The sequence below is a fragment of the Onychostoma macrolepis genome, chromosome 09 (assembly GCF_012432095.1).
Source record: "Onychostoma macrolepis isolate SWU-2019 chromosome 09, ASM1243209v1, whole genome shotgun sequence".
NCBI classification, from domain to species: Eukaryota; Metazoa; Chordata; class Actinopteri; order Cypriniformes; family Cyprinidae; genus Onychostoma; species Onychostoma macrolepis.
The window spans coordinates 22068243-22087671 of record NC_081163.1 but is presented as its reverse complement, the minus strand read 5'-3'; the positions used below and the strand labels follow the sequence as shown (position 1 = coordinate 22087671).

Below are 19429 nucleotides of genomic sequence, written 5' to 3'. Positions count from 1 at the left end.
ATTTTAGCTGAATATTGGCCTTTTGATGTGTTTAGGCCAGGACTATTATAAAAGGTGTGAAGTTTAGGGCAGATAAGACATTGTATGCATGAGTTACAACAACTTCCTGTGTCATGGTATTAATAACATGCTTTAGTACTTAGTAAGCGTTGCTATCATGTTTGACCATTATTCTAGCATGTTTAGCACACAATGGCATAATTTACAGTGTTTCTAAAAGTGCATCACTGTGTAAAACATGTCACTTCCTGTTGTCAGTAGGTGGCGCTATCACTATAACCGAATGTGAGCATGTAGATGTCTTCAGGCCAGGACTGTAATCAAACATGTGAAGTTGAAGGCAGATTGGACATTGTATGCCTGAGTTACAACAACTTCCTGTTTGATGGAGTTAGTAGCATACTTTAGCACTTAGCTAAGTGTTGCTAACATGTTTGAGCATGCTGCTAACATGTTTAGCACACAATGGCATATTTTAATGTGTTGCTAATAGTGCATCACAGTCTAAAACATGTCACTTCCTGTTGCCAGCAGGTGGTGCTATGACTGTACCCGAATACGGGAATGTAGATGTGTTCAGGACAGGCCTCTTATCAAACTTGTTAAATTTGGGGCAGATTGAACACAGCATGCCTGAGTTACAGCAACTTCCTGTTTCACTGCATTACTAGCATGCTTTAGCACTTAGCTAAGTGTTGCTAGTATGTTTTAGTATCCTTGTAGCATGCTGTCAGCATATTTATCACTTGTTGACACTTTTTAATATGCACCTAGGAGTCCATTACAGTGTTAACCCTCTGGGGTCGACAAACGCGTATACGCGTTTTGAGGCAGATTTTCCTGATAAGGCCGAAATGAGCTTGAATTACTCTGCCATTTTTGATCGTACAGATAAGAGCAATACACCATTCGAATCTGTAAGGGGTCTACTTTTATTTGTATACACTCATAATAACAACTAAACTTTGTGCTTTTGAAGAATAAAGAAAACAAACAGGGTGTGCTCTCTGTCTTCTCCGTCTCCGCGAACTGTTTTTAGAAACGCTTCACTAAAATTAACTGTAACTCAGCAAATACTTCACACAGAGACATGAGAGTTATATCTATAGAAAGCTTGAAGTGTCTACTTTGAAATGAAGCAAGTAATCAGTATGAAACCAACACGATGTTCAGTCTGTCCCGTCTGACTCATTATCTCTAATGAGATCCTGCCCCCGCGTGGCTCGCGCTGTTCATATGTAAATAGCCACGTGGGACATGCGCACGTGCAAACGCCCAACACAAACAAAGAAGAGATCCTCATCGCGGCTACTGTTACTGTTCGCGCTGAGTAAAGGAAGGATTTCCCTCGAAAGAAGAACACGATTTCATCTAGCAGAGGAGATCAATCTGATGCGTAAGTAATGTTTCTTTTTTGCATTAGTTAACGTTTTATTGTGACATAAACTTAAACAGATTTACTAACAGTTAGTTGGGGTTTTCCCAAATGACAACATGATGAATGCTAAGCGTCTAAGAATGTTTAGACCATGTTTGATATTAATACTCTGTTCACAAATAGATTTTAATAGCGTGCTAATCAATAATAATTAATTTCTCAGATATAAAATATCATTTTTTATAGTACAAAGTACATCCTTTTATTGTACAAAGCATGCTTGAGTCTGTGGCTACAGAATCATATCATAGGCTACTATAAAATCATACATACTAGACTATATGACTACAAAATCATAGTTGGGTTTTTCCCAAACTATAATTCCTGACTACAATGTTTGAAATCGTGTAAAACATTTTTAATATGAGGGGCAATTCACTGTATTTAAATTTCTTACGGCACGATGATGTTTTCATGCTCTATATAAAACAATAAAAGTAATATAAGTGTACACTGTAACATGATGAATGCTACGAGTCTAAGTATGTTTAGTACATGTTTATTATTAATAGCCTACTCTGTTCAGAAATAGATTTTAATAACGTGCTAAACAATAATTAGTTTCTCAGATATAAGATTTCTTTCTCTTTTTAATGATAGTACAAAGCATGTGTGAGTCTATGGCTACAAAGCCTATATATATATATATATATATATATATATATATATATACATATATATGTTCCTGATATTATCATGCTCACAAATGTTTTTTTTTTTTTTTTGTATTTTATTTAATCAGATACCAGCACCAGATGTATCCTGATGTCTCTTCAAACTGTTTTCCTCTGAGAGCGCTGTACCAACATCAGATGTTCAACTACACTGATATTCTATGTTAAAACAAGCTCCTTTTCTACTGATTGTTTTTTTCTTCTTGAATCCATGGAAAGAAGTAGAAACACTTAAATAACACACGTAAATATCAGGTATGATTTACTTGTTTCACTTGCTGAACAGAATCTGTTGCAGGAATGACTCAAAGTCTGTTCACATCTCTATGGTTAGATCAGTGTGCACAATAATGTGTCTTTGACCTTAATTATGTATGTTTTGATTATACTGTGTTGTAAATAAAATACAAATAATAAAAAAAAAACCTTTTTTTCAATCTCCTCACATTCTCTCTTATCTGCCTCACAGTCACACTGATGGGCCATCAGGGGCCATTAGGGGCCATTAGGGGAGGGCCCTTTGTCTCTCAGGTGAGACTCACTTAATATTCATGGCCATTGCCACTCCCTCGCATATAGACCCTCGACCACAAAACATGTCTTGAAAATTTTAAATCAATATATTGTTTTCTGTGAATGAGTAAGCAGAATGATTTTCACATAATTTTGAAGTAAATATTCTAGCCTACAAGACTGATTACTCAAAAGTCTTGTTCAGGACTATTTAATTTTTTTCCCAAAACTTACTAACCACGCATAATATTTTTTTTTCTAAAAAATGCAAACATGTACATCCATCTTGGTCACATATTATTGTAGCACAGTTTGTGCTGAATATAAAAAAAAATTACATGTTGGTCAATGGTATGTTTTAAGTAGCTGAAATAAGCACAAATATCAGGGCATGTCAAAACATCTCAAGGGCCCAAAAATGACCTTGGACCCCAGAGGGTTAAACATGTCTCTTCCTGTTGCCAGCAGGAGGCGCTATGACTATACCCGAATACGAGGATGTAGATGTGTTCAGGACAGACCTCTTATCAAACTTGTTAAATTTGGGGTAGATTGAACACTGCATGCCTGAGTTACAGCAACTTCCCGTTTTACTGCATTACTAGCATGCTTTAGCACTTAGCTAAGTGTTGCTAGCATGTTTTAGTATGTTCCTAGCATGTTACCAGACTGTTTAACACTTGTTGACACTTTTTAATATGCTAATAGGAGTCCATAACAGTGTTAAACATGTCACTTCCTGTTGCCAGCAGGTGGCGCTATGACTATATCTGAATATGAGCATGTAGATGTGTTCAGGACTCAACTCCTATGAAACGTGTGAAGTTTGGGGCAGATCAGACATTGCTTGCCTGAGTTACAGCAACTTCCTGTTTTATGGCGAAACATCAAACTTTGTCAGGCCCCCAGGGACACGCCCCTTGACGAAAACTCTAGATCTTCGCAATTTAACATCGCAAAGGCCTTATGATTACACTCAGCAAATTTGAAGATGATCCGATTAAAACTGTAGGAGGAGTTCGTCAAAGTACGAAGCCTGGAAATTGCAAAAACTGCACAAAAATTGAACAGGAAATTCAAAATAACGTACTTCCTGTTGGGTTTTGGATTTTGTACCAAGATACTTTTTTGTAGGTAATGGTATGTTACACGTGTGTACCGATTTTCGTGCATGTACATAAAACGTAGCTCGAGGCGCACTCTTTTGAAATTGTATAGGTGGCGCTATCGAGCCATTTTGCCACACCCACTTGTGAAAGACATATCAGATGTAAATTTTCGCCAGTTCTGACCCGTGCAAAGTTTCATGAGTTTTGGAGCATGTTTAGGCCCTCAAAAATGCGATTCACTTTGGAGAAGAAGAAGAAGAATAAACAAAGAAATTCCAAGAGGGTCCTCGCACCTCGGTGCTCGGGCCCTAATAAACAGAGCAGATCCAAGAGGGTCCTCACACCATCGGTGCTCGGGCCCTAATAATAAACAGAGCAGATCCAAGAGGGTCCTCACACAATCGGTGCTCGGGCCCTAAATATAGCTGCAAGCAGCGATGGCGGGCCCAAGCCGTTAGTGCAAACACCACCCTGGTGGCATCAGGAAAACTGTGCCCAGCGGACACATGCATTACAGTAACCTTCCGGCAGTCTGGTTTTGATGGATACAGCAATGAAAGGGTTAATCCAGACTATCAAGACTGTGAGAGACACACACACACACACACACACATACAACAATATATACAATTTTGGTAATACTTTCAATAAGGTTTCAGTTATTAACATTAACTATATTAATTAATATGAACAATAATTATATAGCTTTTATTAATGTTAGTCTCTCTCTATCCTCTCTCTCTCTAACACACACTCACACGCACACACACACACACACACACACACACACACGTAAAGAACAATATGTTAATCTTCTGTAACACTTTTCAACAAGTTTTTAGTTTTTAACATTATATAAGTTAACACGCAGTTAACATGAACAATAGTTTTATAGCATTTGTGACCCTGCACGACAAAACCAGTCTTAAGTGTCAATTTTTTTCGAAATTGAGATTCATACATCATCTAAAAGCTGAATAAGCTTTCCATTGATGTATGGTTTGTTAGAATAGGACAATATTTGGCTGAGATAGAACTATTTGAAAATCTGGAATCTGAGGGTGCAAAAAAATCAAAATATTGAAATGAATTGCCTTTAAAGTTGTCCAAATGAAGTTCTTAGCAATGCATATTACTAATCAAACATTAAGTTTTGATACATTTACTGTAAGAAATGTACAAAATATCTTCATGGAACATGATCTTTACTTAATATCCTAATGATTTTTGGCATAAAAGAAAAATCTATAATTTTGACCCATACAATGTAGTTTTGGCTATTGTGTCACATATTCCTGCTGTAATTCATGATTTAGTCAGGTAGTTATAAATCATTCATTGCCAGCCATCTATTTTTGTGAGCTCATCTAAAGTGAGGACTATTTATACCTTATAAAGCATTTACAAAGCAGATTTAAAGGCTCGATCATCTCCCAAACAGTTAAACAAACACAACACAGAGGGATACAGAACACAAAAAATATTCTTTCAAGATGCAAAAAATTCAACTGTACAACTGTACACTTAAAATAAACCTCTGCAGTTTCATTAAAAAAAAAAAAAAGAAAAAAAAAGGTAACTTTTTGCTTATTAGCATGCATATTACTAGAATATTAGCCATTTATTAGTACTAATTAAGCACACATTAATGCCTTATTCTACAAGACCTCATTCTACATCCCTAATCCCACCCAATAAACTTAACAACTACCTTACTAACTATTAATTAGCAGCAAATTGGGAATGTATTGAGGGAAAAGTCGTAGTTAATGGTGAATAAGTGTTCCCTATTCTAAAGTGTTACCAAAAAATAAAAATAAAAATTCAAGTGTACAGTTGTACAGTTTAATTTTTTGCATCTTGAAAAAATATTTCTGTTCTGTATCCCTCTGTGTTGTGTTTGTTTATTTTTTCTGTTAGGAAGATAACTGAGCCTTTAAATCTCCTTTGTAATAGATTTGCCTAATAAATAAAGAACAAGGCATTTATAGCTGTATTTATAAACTGCTTACTAATGACTATTAATGTTGGGACAATGCTTTATAAAGGATGAACTATTTACTCATGGTTACCTAAAGATTCATAGCGTGCAGTTATTACCATTACTTGTATTTTAATTAAATACATTTTTCACACCAGTATTTTTGTATTTTAATTAAATACATTTGATGAGCTTGTATTTATAATTTGTAACTAAATACTTTTTTGATGTAATTGTGCTCATCTCTGATCGTAATAGGGGTGAATCGTGTAGCATCGGTAGCTGCTTCATATGTATATTCAGTGTATCGTATCATTGGCTATGCATCGAGAAGCGTATTGCATCGGCCTCAGTTATGGAGATGCACATCCCTAGTGCAAAGGGACGATCTCATGTCAAACAGAGACTTTCACATTGTATTGTAGAGCTGATTACCTATGGTCTAAAATAATTTCCACTGACCCTTACCTGGAAGGGCTACCTTCCAGGAAATCTGCATAGCTAATATCTATGGAGTCGTTCAGCTTCCCCTAGTACCTTTGCTCCTTTCTACAAAGTTAACGTCATGGCCTCATTCCACATGGCTAACCTGCTAGGCAATGGCTATGGTAGTGAGGAGGAATAAACAACCTGGTCTCACAAAATTCCATGTAATGATCACGGACCCTTAACTCCGAATCTGTGGTGGCATCACGGAATCACCGGAAATTCCGTGATGGGCTCACAGAAGTGATACCAATGTAAGTCAGTGACAGGCATCAGCCGTGGTCCACGCACGGATCCATTACACGGAATTCTGTGAGACCAGGTTGTGTAAATTATATATTGGGTAACAACATTGCCATTATTGCATATGTTGGGGTGTGATATTTCAATTTAAACAGCCACAACAGTTTTATTTATATTACATTACACATTTATGAGCACGTAACCCCACACCTGCCCCTAAACCTAAAGATATAACAGACAGACACAACTACCGTCATAATTTATTCAAAAAGTATTAATTGTAACGTGTCTGCCCTGTCTGAAGTCCCCGTTGTCCTTATTTGGTTTAGTTCCTGTCCTCATTAGTTAATTATCTGTCATTGTCACCACCTGAGTTTAATTACGTTGTTTGCTCTTTTGTTCCTGTTCCTTTATAAGTCCTCAGTTTTCCCCCTGTGTTGGTCGGATCTTAAGTTAATAAATGGGAAAAAGTGTGTTGAAGCCGTTTCGTTCTCCCGTCTTTTATTTATATTCATTTTGTATCACGCCACAACCACAACCCGTAACAGAAGATCCGACCACTACAGAGATGGAAGTCGTCGCCCGCACCCGCCTGCAGCCCGCACCCGCCCGCAGTCCGGCCGCCGTTCGCGGCATTCCCAAGCGCGCCGTCAGCGAGGAAAAGCACGCCGCCATTCGCGGCCACCGCAAGCCCGCCGACAGGGAATATGGCAAGTCCGCCGACAAGGAGTTAGAGCCCTGCACGGGCCTCATATTTAGGCCCTAGCCCGGCCCTGGCCCGAGATGCTCAGGCCCTAGCCCGGCCCGTGTCCGACGGCTTATCAGAATTACCGGCCCAAGTCCGATCCGAGCCCGTCTTTTTTTTCCCCCCTTCTCCCAAAACGGCTCATGTTTCAGCTATTAAAATAGTTCAGTTTTGTATATAATGGCAAAGTGATTATATTTCGGTTTTTTTCCTTTTTTTTAAATTTATTTATTTAATTTTTTTTATTAAGTTAATTTTGAAAAACCTTTGGAGCATTTTTTGTTCATTAAACAAGTTATTTCTTTCTTAAAGTAAGCTCGCCTGTGCCTCCGCTGGTTCCGTCCAGCTCCACGCTTCCAGAGCGCCACCCAGTACCTGCGCCACGAAGGCGCCTCCCTACCTCCGCGCTACCCGAGCGCATCCAAGAGTCCGCGCTTCAAGAGCGCCACCCAGTACCTGCGCCACGAAGGCGCCTCCCTGTCTCCGCGCTGCCCGAGCGCCCCCAAGAGTCCGCGCTGCCCGAGCGCCCCCAAGAGTCCGCGCTGGTTCCGTCCAGCTCCGCGCTGCCAGAGCGCCCTCAAGAGTCTCCGCTGGTTCCGTCCAGCTTCGCGCTGCCAGAGCGCCCCCAAAGTTCCACGCAAAGACAAAAAACCCCTGAATTCACCTTTAAAATTTTGGGGGAGTTAAGGGTCCGTGGTCATTACACGGAATTCTGTGAGACCAGGTTGGGAATGAAAGAAGTATGCTAGTTATGAATGTAACTAAAGTTCTCTAAATTCTGGATGACCACAAGAGACCTCTGTCACCAAGAATGGAAGAAAAAATAAATGTGACTGTGTGATTTTTAAATGAATGTTTTTGTTTATGTAAAGCTCTTTTGAACAATACACTTTCAAGGTATATACAAACTATATACATATGTTTGTATGAATAAAAATGTCATGTTATTGATCTCTTACAGCTCTATGACTGCAGCTTTGGCTTCCAGCATTCGGCCATTCATGTACTGTTTTATTCGCTCCTTCCTGCTTAGAGCTACATTCCACTGTTGCTTCTTCTGTGAATGTTTTTTCATGTTTTGGTTTGAATCTGCTGATACAATATTTGATAATCATATTAGCACAGTATGTAAATACTTATGTATGGCATCACAAAGCACAAAACAATATCAAGAGAGAACAAACTGGCCTGTGTGAAATGTGTGCTTGTGTATATGTATGTACATTATTGGTAACACTTTATAATAATGTTCAGTTGTAAGTCATTTATAAGTGATTAGTTAATGATGAACTAATCATTTACAAAATATAACTATGTGTTCATAAATGATTAATAAGTTATGTTAATATTTGTATCTATGTTTTGTAGATTAAGTTATGAATCATTTACAAGTGATTAGATAATCCTCATAATCATTTACAAAAAATGACTTTACGTTCAAAAATGATTAAGTAATATGCTAACGATTTACAAATCTGTTGTAAGTTTTCTTTAAAATCAGCATATCATGAAATAATCAAATAGATCCTTAGTAAATAGTTAATATGTTACTAGTTATTATATTATTAATCACTTATAAATAATTAAAATGTCAACATTGTACTATTATCTCAAAGCGTTAAAAATACTCCATGTGTGTCAGAGAAGACATCTGTCTATACCAGGGGTCTCCAACCCTGCTCCTGGATAGCTACCATCCTGCAGATTTCAGCTCCAACCCCAATCAAACACACCTGAACCAGCTAATCAAGGTGTTCAGGGCTAATTAGATGACAGGTGGGTTGTAGCAGGGTTGGAACCGAAGTCTGCAGGATGGTAGCTCTCCAGGAGCAGGATTGGAGATCATTGGTCTATACCCTCACCAGTCAGCCCTTACATTGCAGTACACAGTACAAAGTATTCGAAACCTGTTGTATAAACGCATGAATAAATCATTTACAAAGCTTTATGCATCCCCTAATCTAAAGTGTAAATTATTCATCACTTGTAAATGTGTTACACATCATTTGTAGATTGTTCTTACCTGTTACAAATGATCTGTAGATGTACACAAGGCATTTACAACACTTTCTGCATCCCCTAATCTAAAGTGTAAACTACTCATCAGTTGTAAATGTTAATGATGTAGACAGATGTGTAGACAGATGTCTTCTCTGACACACATGGAGTATTTTAACACTGTGCACTTGAGTGGAGGGTAAAACCAGTTCACATTACCACTAGATCACACACACTCCACACAGAACACAGGTCTGTGCTGATGAGAAAAAAGGTTTAACACAACCCACTGGAATCCCCTGACTGCAAGTCATTTACACGTTTATTCACTTGACAGCAAATCATTTATTCTTCTTCTTCAAAAAAAAAAGTTTTAGCATAATTGCATTGTTGAGCTTTTTAACAGACCAGCTTAAAACTTTAACGAAACATACATAAATTATATACTGATCATTTACTAATGGTTTAATCATCATTTGTTATTATATATATCATTATTTCATGACATGCTACTTTTTAAGATAACTTACGACAGATTTGTAAATCGTTAGCATATTACTTAATAATCATGTAAATCATGTGAACATAAAGACATGTTTTGTAAATGATTAGTTCATCATCATCTAATCACTTGTAAATTATTTATAGCTTAATCTACAAAACATAGATAAAAATATGAACATATCACTTATTAATCATTTATGAACACATAGTCATGTTTTGTAAATTATTAGTTCATCATTAACTAATCACTTATAAATGACTTACAACTGAACATTATCATAAAGTGTTACGACATTATTTGTTAGAAGTATTATGTGTATGTGTATATAAGTTTCCCATGTATGTAAGTGTGGAGATCTTACCCTGTCTCTCTGGGCTCTCTGCTCTTTGTCTCTGAAGGAAAGAAGTGTGTGACGCGTATGAAGGAAAGAAGGGCATTTGTCTTCTTGTGTTTTCTTCTCGTTGTCTTGATCCTCCAGCCATCTTGTTTTTCTCTGTTTTTCGCTTTAGTTTCTTAAAAAAGTCTGGCATCTCCACCTCCTTGTTATCCCACAAACCATGACACTGAAGGAACAAAAACCCAGGAACATCTCATCTCACTGGCTCTGTTCAAAACCTACTTAAACACCTAACTAGACTAAGGTGACCAGACGTGTCATTTCCTGGGGACACGTTCGGCACAGAATATCTAAATTGCCTAAAATAACCAGGTGTTGGTTGTTTGTGCCCCACTGATTGATGGTTGTATGACATAAAAGTAATCAGAAATATACATTTACACACAAGCTAACCACCAAACACCACTTTCAGATGCCATCTTTATTTTTTAGCTCAACCATCACGGAATGGAATGCACAGGATTGTGGGATATCAAAGGCAGCGAAGGATACATCTACGCTGCCTTCAAAAATCGATCAGATGACGGTATCTCATGAGACAGGAAGTGAAGCTAACTTTGGATTCGGACGTGCCTTAATGCCTTTCTATGTTGGAATGTGCCATCTGAATACAGCATTTTTCAGTTTTCGGATGCAGCCCAGATGTCATACAACGGCCGATCGGCTCAGCACAAACAACTAACACCTGGTTATTTCAGGTAATTTAGAAATCCTGTGCAGAACGTGTCCCCTGGAAGTGGCATGTCTGGTCACCTTAAACTAGACAGCATTCTCAGATATCACAGGCACATTTCTCATGCAAATATGGCCTGGTTTGATACTTAGAATACATTGTACCAAGCAAAATTTGGTAACACTTTATAAGAACTTTCATTAATAAACCATTAACAAACATTATATAATGGTTAACCCTCTGATTGTGAGACGGAGAAGATTTTCTTTTTCCCGAAAATACTAGTTAACTTTATTGCATTGGACTCAAACTTACTGACTTTGTTCACACAGGGTATAAGTACTTCTCAGAATTGTTTTAGTAATTTTTTGTGGGTTTTATTTCACCTAGTAACTAGGCATGGGACGATAACCGGTTTCAAGGTAACCTGTGTGTAGGATGATGAGAGTAACCTGTGTGTAGGATGATGGCCGAATGAGGTGAATCCCTGGAACTTTTTCCCCCATCGAAAAAGGCGAAGTCTGCCGTATGGGAATTTCTCGGGTAACGTAGACACAACCGTACAGATGACGTTTTGGCGCCGATCGCTAAATAAATACTTCCAGGTCATACACAAACGATATATCTGTGTCGTCTTCATTTCTCCCTCTTTAACCCTCAATCAAGACAGAGACCCATTCACCGGTTGTTTCGGTGTTGAAATAAATACTATTGCTACCGAGGCAGATAACATACCTAATTAACTAGCTAACGTCAGCTAGTTTCCCCGGTTAAAAATGACCGGACTCCAAACAATTGCTTATAAATCTCTCATTATGCTATATTATCACCAAATATTGGATTCATTATTTTTGTCAAATTGTTTTCTTTCATTTAGGACTGATTTTGTGTTTATATTTGCATCTGATTAATCGTAGGCCTCATTTATCTGAGAGTAGGTACCTCGTTTTTTGAGCGAATTATTATTATTTTTTATGAATAATTTTCCCAATATTAAACAAAAAAGTATAAAAATTTGCACTTTTTTCATACTAGTGTGTTTAATCAGGAAGTTTGCAAGCACAACATGCTCCTGAACACTAGTTGTTTCTCTTACTTTCATTCCTCCCCATTCACTTTCAATGGCCGGCCAGTGTGACTTTGTGCAATTTTGTACAAAATTAAAGCATTTAAAAGCAAACTTCCTGATTAAACATTAAAGCACACTAGTGTGAGAAACAGTGCAAATTTTCATATATATTTTTTTATCTCATATTGTGAAAATTATTCATAAAAAAAGCTTTTTTCACTCAAAAAACACTTTTGCATAAATGAGGCCTACTTTCAGATAAATGAGGCCTACGATTAATCAGATGCAAATAGAAACACATAACCAGTCCTAAATGAAAGAAAACAAATTGACAAAAAGATTGAATCCAATAGTTGGCGATAATATAGCATAATGAGAGATTTATAAGCAATTGTTTGGAGTCTGGTCATTCCATGACAGGAATCCAAACACAACCAGAGGGTTAAAAGATAATTAGTTAATATATTTAAATAGCTACAAATATGAGATATTGTGTATGTAAAGGTTTACTAATGAATTTATAATACATTACATAATGGCTACATTGCATAAAGCTAACGCACATAAAAATGCTTACAAATGTTATTAAAGGTTCTACAGTTATTAAACAGTTATTAAACTATGCCAGGGTGTCCAATCCTGTTCCCGGAGGGCCAATGTCCTGCAGAGTTCAGCTCCAACCCAAATCAAGCACACCTGAACCATCTAATCAAGGTCTTACTAGGCATACTACAAACTTTCAGAAAGGTGTGTTGAGGCAAGGTGGAGCTAAACTCTGCAGGACAGTGTCCTTCCAGGACCGGGTTTGGACACCTATGCTATGTTTGCAACTATGCTGAACAAATTTTATTAATATACTAATTGACTCTAATGTAATTAAAATGTACATGACTTTAACAGATGTTGTACATTGCTTAACAGCTTATTGATTAATGTGCATTTGAATGCTTACAAATGTCATGAAATTGGTTATTTAAACTGATCAACATGGATTACATATTTTGTAAAAATTTTACTAATATTAATGTTGACATATGATTCATTAACTAATAACCACAGTCTGTATGTAACGGATCAGCCAGGCTCCATCACCACCCAATCACAACGATCACTATCACCTGAATACTGAGCACCTGTCTTCAATCAAGCACCTCATCACCAGCGGCATATAAGCACACACCACAGACACCTTTCACTGTCCGATCTCGTTCACACGTTGAGGACTCTCTGTATTGCTATACATACTTTGAAAAGCTTACCTGCTCTACTTACCTCCTGTGTTCCTCCTACCCAGCCAACATGTCCATGTGGGCCCCACGTGGGATTTATCTGGGCTATATGGGCGTCAACTGGGCATGGGCTCAGAGTGGGCACTTTGATGAGCTGAATATGGGCCCCAGCTTGGATAAAACTGTGGGCCCCAGTTAGGTTGCCCATTATTGTTTATTTGTGGGTCCCACATGGGCCACATTTGGGCTATATTAGGCTATATTTATAGTTACAAAAATTAAGTTTTTTTTGCAGTTGGTTTTTTATGCAATTATGGGTTATACTTATAACTTAAGTATTGCATGTGTTTTTTAAAGGATTATATCATACTGTATATAGGCTACAACAATACAAGACCATTTACTTTAGGAATAATTTAATTTGATTTATTTATAAGCATCTCCAAAAAAGTAGGCCTACTCAAGTTTTTTCCTTATAATCTAAATGCACTTGTGTTATGCAGTCATTGCGTCAGGCGAAGATTGGCGTGCGTGTCTTCCCGCCCCTTCTCATTTAAAAAACAAAAAACGGTTTGCCGCTCACCACTTAAACAGGGGCACCTGCGTGTCAATGGATAAACTCTAGGCCTAATCTATCAAAGTAAGATTTATATTTCATTTTATATTAACCGGGTACTGCTGCTTTTATCTACCCTTTAATTGGATATTTTCTTCAACGCGACGCGGCTGACCGGCGGGGAGACTCATCATGAAGGCGAAAGTCCTAAGAGTGTGTTAAATGGGTAGGTATACGTTAAAATGCATGTATACACTTTTCTTCATTGTCTTGTATGTATTATTTTAATGTAACTTGCTCACTTTCCTAGTAAAGTGGTGCTAACTAGTATTTTCCTCCCGCAGCGCGCAGGCAGACCGGCGGGAGACTCGTGAAGACGAAAAGCTCTACGAATACTTTAAATAGGAGGTAGGTGAACTTTAAAACACTTGCAGTCGCATCATTTGTCTTATACCAATGCTATTTGCAATGTATAAATACGTTTGAGTTAATAAATGTCTGTAAGAACATCGGATCGGGACATCGGGTGCTCATTTCTCAGTTAATCCGTGCTAAGCAGCGTTCCTCCCCCGCAGCGGCGCTGGCAGAGCGGCCGGATCCTCGGGAGACAGGCGGCCATAAACAAGACCGTTTTAAACATTTTCAGATGGTATGCGTTCTCTGATTATTGTATACTCTTACTAATTAAGTACTTTGACTCTTCAAACTTTTATTCTTATATTTAATACATTTATTTTCCACTGGCACAACAATGTGCTGTTAACTCTGATTTTAATTTTAGGTTATACACTACCAGTCAAAAATTTTTGAACAGTAAGATTTTTAATGTTTTTAAAGAATTATCTTCTGCTCACCAAGCCTGCATTTATTTGATCCAAAATACAGCAAAAACAGCAATACTGTGAATTATTATTATTATTATTTTTTTTGTTTTTTACTATTTTAAAATAACTGCTAAAGCAGCAGAGTAGATTTTTTGTTCAGGTTTCTTTGATGAATAAAAAGTTCAAGAACAGCATTTATCGGAAATGGAAATATTTTGTAACATTATAAATGTCTTTATCATCACTTTTGTTCAATTTAAAGCATCTTTGCTAAATTAAAGTATTAATTTATATAATAAAAAAAACAAACAAAAAAAAATTATACTGACTCCAAGCTTTTAAATAGTGCATATTGTTACAAAAGCTTTTTATTTTATTTTAGATAAATGCTTATCTTTGGATCTTTCTATTCATCAAAGAATCCTGAAAAACTCAACTGTACTCAACTGTATTAAATATTGATATTATTAATAAAAAAAGGTTTCTTGAACAGCAAATCAGCATATTAGAATGATTTCTGAAGGATCATGTGACACAGAAGACTGGAGTAATGATGCTGAAAATGTAGCTTTGATCACAGAAATAAATTACATTTTAACATATGTTCAAATAGAAATAGAAAAATATTTCACAATATTACTGCTTTTTCGGTAACACTTTACAATAAGGTGTCATTTGTTAACATTAGTTCATGTATTAACTAACATGAACAAACAATGAACAATGCATTTATTACATTATTTATTCATCTTTGTTCATCTTAGTTAATGAAAATACAGTTGTTCATTGTTTGTTCATGTTAGTTCAGATTGCATTAACTAATGTTAACAAACACAACTTGTGATTTTAATAATGCATTAGTAAATGCTAAAATTGACATGACCTAAGAAGTATTGTTCATTCTTAGTTCATGTTTACTAATGTTGTTAACTAATGAACCTTATTGTAAAGTGTTACCGCTTTTTCTGTGTTTTGGATCAAATAAATGCAGGCTTGGCGAGTAGAAGATCTTTTTTTTATTTTTTTTTTTAATTAGAAATCTTGCTGTTCAAAAACTTTTGACTGGTATGTTCACTGATGAAATATGGTTAATATGCTGGTAATTCTGTGTGACTGAAGTTCAGCTATGAAATATAAAAGATGAATCATGAATAAAGCTGTTGGTGTGAAGCAATAACTTGTGTTACTGAATATATAACAAAATAAAAATAAAATAAATGACAGTATAACTCTGTACTTCATTTTATAGTGTGCTTAAAACTACTGTACTTAGTTTTACAGTGGTATGAAATACAGCAACTACTGGATAAGTGTTGCCAGTAAGTTACTTTTAATTTGACGAGCATTTTACGGTTATACACTCTTTTGAAATCAAACTGTTGCATTATCATGTAGGCTATTTTACAAAAATAGCTCCTAGCACATAATTACATTTCTTAACTGAATAGTGTCACCTTTAACTTGTTCATATTACCTTTAGTAATAACTATCCCTGTAAGTGACAGTTTTGTCACATAGGGAAAAGTACTGGCACAGCTTAATTATAACCACGCAACTATCCCTTTTAAAGGGATAGTTCACCCAAAAATGAAAATTCTGTCATAATTTACTAGTAGTTCCAAACCTGTATGAATGTCTTTGTTCTGCTGAACACAAAGGAAGATATTCTGAAGAATGTGGGAAACAGAGCAGTTCTGGGGCACCACTGACTTCCATAGTATTTTTTTTTCCTACTATGGAAGTCAATGGTGCCCCTTTGTGTTCAGGCAGAACAAAGAAATTCATATAGGTTTGGAACTACTTGAGAGTAAACGATGACAGAATTTTCATTTTTGGGTGAACTATTCCTTTAATGCTCTTGTAAATGTTTAGTAGTATTTTAAAATAAATGCCTTTTCTCTGTTTTTTTTTTTCTTTACTGTTTTTAGGTATGAAGCTGAGGAGTCTGCACAGGCCTAGGAATATCATTTTATCCTGATCTATTCAAGTGTTTTTGTCTATTTTTGTTTAATATTTTGTTTTACCCAATAAAAAATGTGATTTAGAGATTGAGTTGAAGTCATTTTCTTCACAGTTGAAATATTTTATCATGTCATTTAAAATGTATTGAGCACCACATAAAATTTACAAATCAGGTCAGGTACAGGTTTAAAAACAAACAAACAAAAAAAAACATTTTAACTTAAGAGTTGGAGTGGTTTGAAAGATGATTTTGGATATTAGCACATTAACTTTATCCAGAGGAATTAATAAAGAAATATAAATGGGGCCCAGTTCCAACCCACTGTGGTCCCACAAAATCCCCATATATGGTCCATTTGTGGGTTCAGAGTGGCAACCCATTTGGGCCCCATAAGGGTTCTGTATGTGGCCCACCTTGGCCCCAATTATTAAGAACCCATTTGGGACCCATGTGATGAAAATCTACATGGGCCCCACTTAGAGCCCACTATGGACCCATCATGTGCCCCTATGGGCTAACACACGTAGGGCCCAAGTGGCAGCCCATCAAAAACCCACATGGGGCCCACGTGGAAATGTTGGCTGGGTAGTGTCTCCTCATCCTTCTTGTGTCTCCAGTTCTCCCGTCTCTCCCAGAGGCCAGAAGGCTGTGGTGTGTGCTTCCTCCATTGTTCGTTCCTGCTCCTGTATCATACGGAGATAACAGTTACCACTCATCCTAGCTCGAGTGCTTCTACTCACCATCACCACTCACCGTAAAGTCACCCGGATTCCTCTCACAAACTCTCTGTGCTACAAATAAACATCCCTGCTTTTACCAACCAGTTGTGTCTAGCCCTCTTCAGTTACAGAAAATCGGACCGATACAGACGGCACAGATGAGTGATCCCGATCCATTCCAGTCCTGAAGTGGGGCAAGGATTGCTTTCCAGGCTGCATTCCTGTGACACCCGCACCGCTAAAGATCGCCGCCGAAGTTTTACCAGTAAATTCAACATCCATAAAAAGTCCCATTGAGAAGCAATCAGTGGATATTTTATTTCTGCCTCTTTTTCTCTGGCTGTTGTAACCATCTGTTCCTCGAACAGATTCGTTACAATTCAAAAGCCCAGAGGAAATGATCGGTAGTTGGTTGTTATATATTTATAATGACAATCATCTGTGAGTGAACATAGACTCATTGTGTGTCTATGTAACCTGAAGGTTGCCGGTTCGATTCTCGCACTGGCAGGAATTGAAGGTGGGGATTGTGAATGAACACAATGAACCTTGAGCAAGGCACCGAACCCCTAATTGCTCCCCGGGCGCTGGCGCCCACTGCTCCGGGTGTGTGTTCACTGTGTGTGTATGTGTGTGTGCATTTGTTCACTACTCACTGCTGTGTGTGTGCACTTGGATGGGTTAAATGCAGAGCACAATTTCGAGTATGGGTCACCATACTTGACAATACGTCACAACTTATATCCCAGCCTGCTATGCCACCTTCAGTGACGTCTTCTGCCCCAAGCAAGTTTCCCATCTACCACCACATCGACCATGGGACTGTGCCATAGATCTCATTCCGGGTGAGCCAGTGCCTCGTGGAAAAATGTATCCCCTCTTGCTTCCAGAACAAAGGCCATGGAAGAATACATCAAGGAGGTGCTGGGTCAAGGCTACATCTGTCCATCAAGCTCCCCTGCTGCATCGAGCTTTTTCTTCGTGGCCAAGAAGGACGGAGGCTTGCGGCCCTGTATAGATTACCGCGCTGTTAACAACATCACCGTGAAGTTCCGGTATCCACTTCCCCTCGTCCCCAGCGCCCTCGAACATCTCTGAGGTCTTCACGAAAACTACAGTTGTACCTCAAAGCGGAGAAATGCACTGTCCATCTGCCCTCTGTACAATTCCTCGGATACAACAGACCGTACAGGTATCCAGATGGATGAGGGGAAGGTCGAAGCAGTTACGTCCTGGCCAACAACTACCACGATAAAAGAGCTCCAATGATTCCTAGGATTTGCAAAGTTTTAACGCTGTTTTATCCAGAATTACAGTTGTATCACCAGTCCCCTCACTAGTCTGCTCCGAGGAAAACCCAAGTCTCTGTCATGGACACCAGCAGCCAAAGAAGCATTCACCGCCCTCAAGAAAGCCTTCACTAGTGCCCCACTCCTGGTACACCCTGACCCTGAACTCCCTTTCATCGTCGAAGTCGATGCCTCTACTACAGGAGTGGGGGCAGTGTTATCCCAGCAGCAGGGGAACCCAGCTTGACTCCATCCATGCGCCTTCTATTCTCGGACACTCAGCCCAGCAGAGATCAATTATGACATCGGCAACCGGGAATTGTTAGCCATCAAGCTGGCCTTAGAAGAGTGGAGGCATTGGCTGGAGGGAGCAGCGCAACCATTCACCGTGTTAACGGATCATAAAAATCTCCAATATCTCTGGGAGGCAAAACGTCTGAATCCTAGACAAGCCAGATGGGCTTTATTCTTTACCCGATATAATTTCACCATATCCTACCGTCCTGGCCCCAGAAATATCAAGGCAGATGCGCTGTCTCGGATTCACGGTTCAATAGAAGATGCGGAGGAACCTGAAAACATCATTCCATCGGAGATGATCGTCGCTCCCATCGAATGGAACTCCCCTCCAGCTGTCGCGAATCCCGCTCCACATAATCCGCCGGGCTGTCCTCCAGAATGTCAATATGTTCCACGAACCCAACGCACTCCCTTGATCCATTCAGCCCACTCAACTCAAGGTACTGGCCTTCCAGGGGCCAACAACACCCTCTCGCTGCTACGAGACCGCTTCTGGTGGCCCAATATGGCAAGGGATCGTGCAAGGATGCCCCGATTGTGCCATGTCCAAGAGCCCACTCCACTTACCAGCTGGCAAACTCCTTCCACTACCAGTCCCGAATCGCCCATGGTCACACCTAGGGGTAGACTTTATCACAGATCTGCCACCTTCCGAAGGTAATACATGCATACTTGTCATAGTTGACCATTTCTCTAAATCCTGTCGTCTTCTACCTCT

General features: G+C 38.3%; 1 protein-coding gene and 1 long non-coding RNA gene across 2 annotated transcripts in view; one reads left to right on the top strand and one right to left on the bottom strand.

Annotated features, from left to right (window-relative positions):
• The window catches only part of si:dkey-11f4.7 (piezo-type mechanosensitive ion channel component 2), a 718195-nt gene that overhangs the window by 177692 nt on the left and 521074 nt on the right, over nt 1–19429 (bottom strand). Inside the window, 2 exon segments of the mRNA XM_058786444.1 lie at nt 8149–8281; nt 10054–10255. Coding sequence (XP_058642427.1) covers nt 8149–8281; nt 10054–10255 — 335 coding nt within the window.
• On the top strand, nt 13591–16478 carry LOC131546417 (uncharacterized). Its single transcript, XR_009272698.1, has 4 exons — nt 13591–13842; nt 13961–14024; nt 14192–14265; nt 16369–16478. It is a non-coding gene; the product is annotated as an uncharacterized LOC131546417 (long non-coding RNA).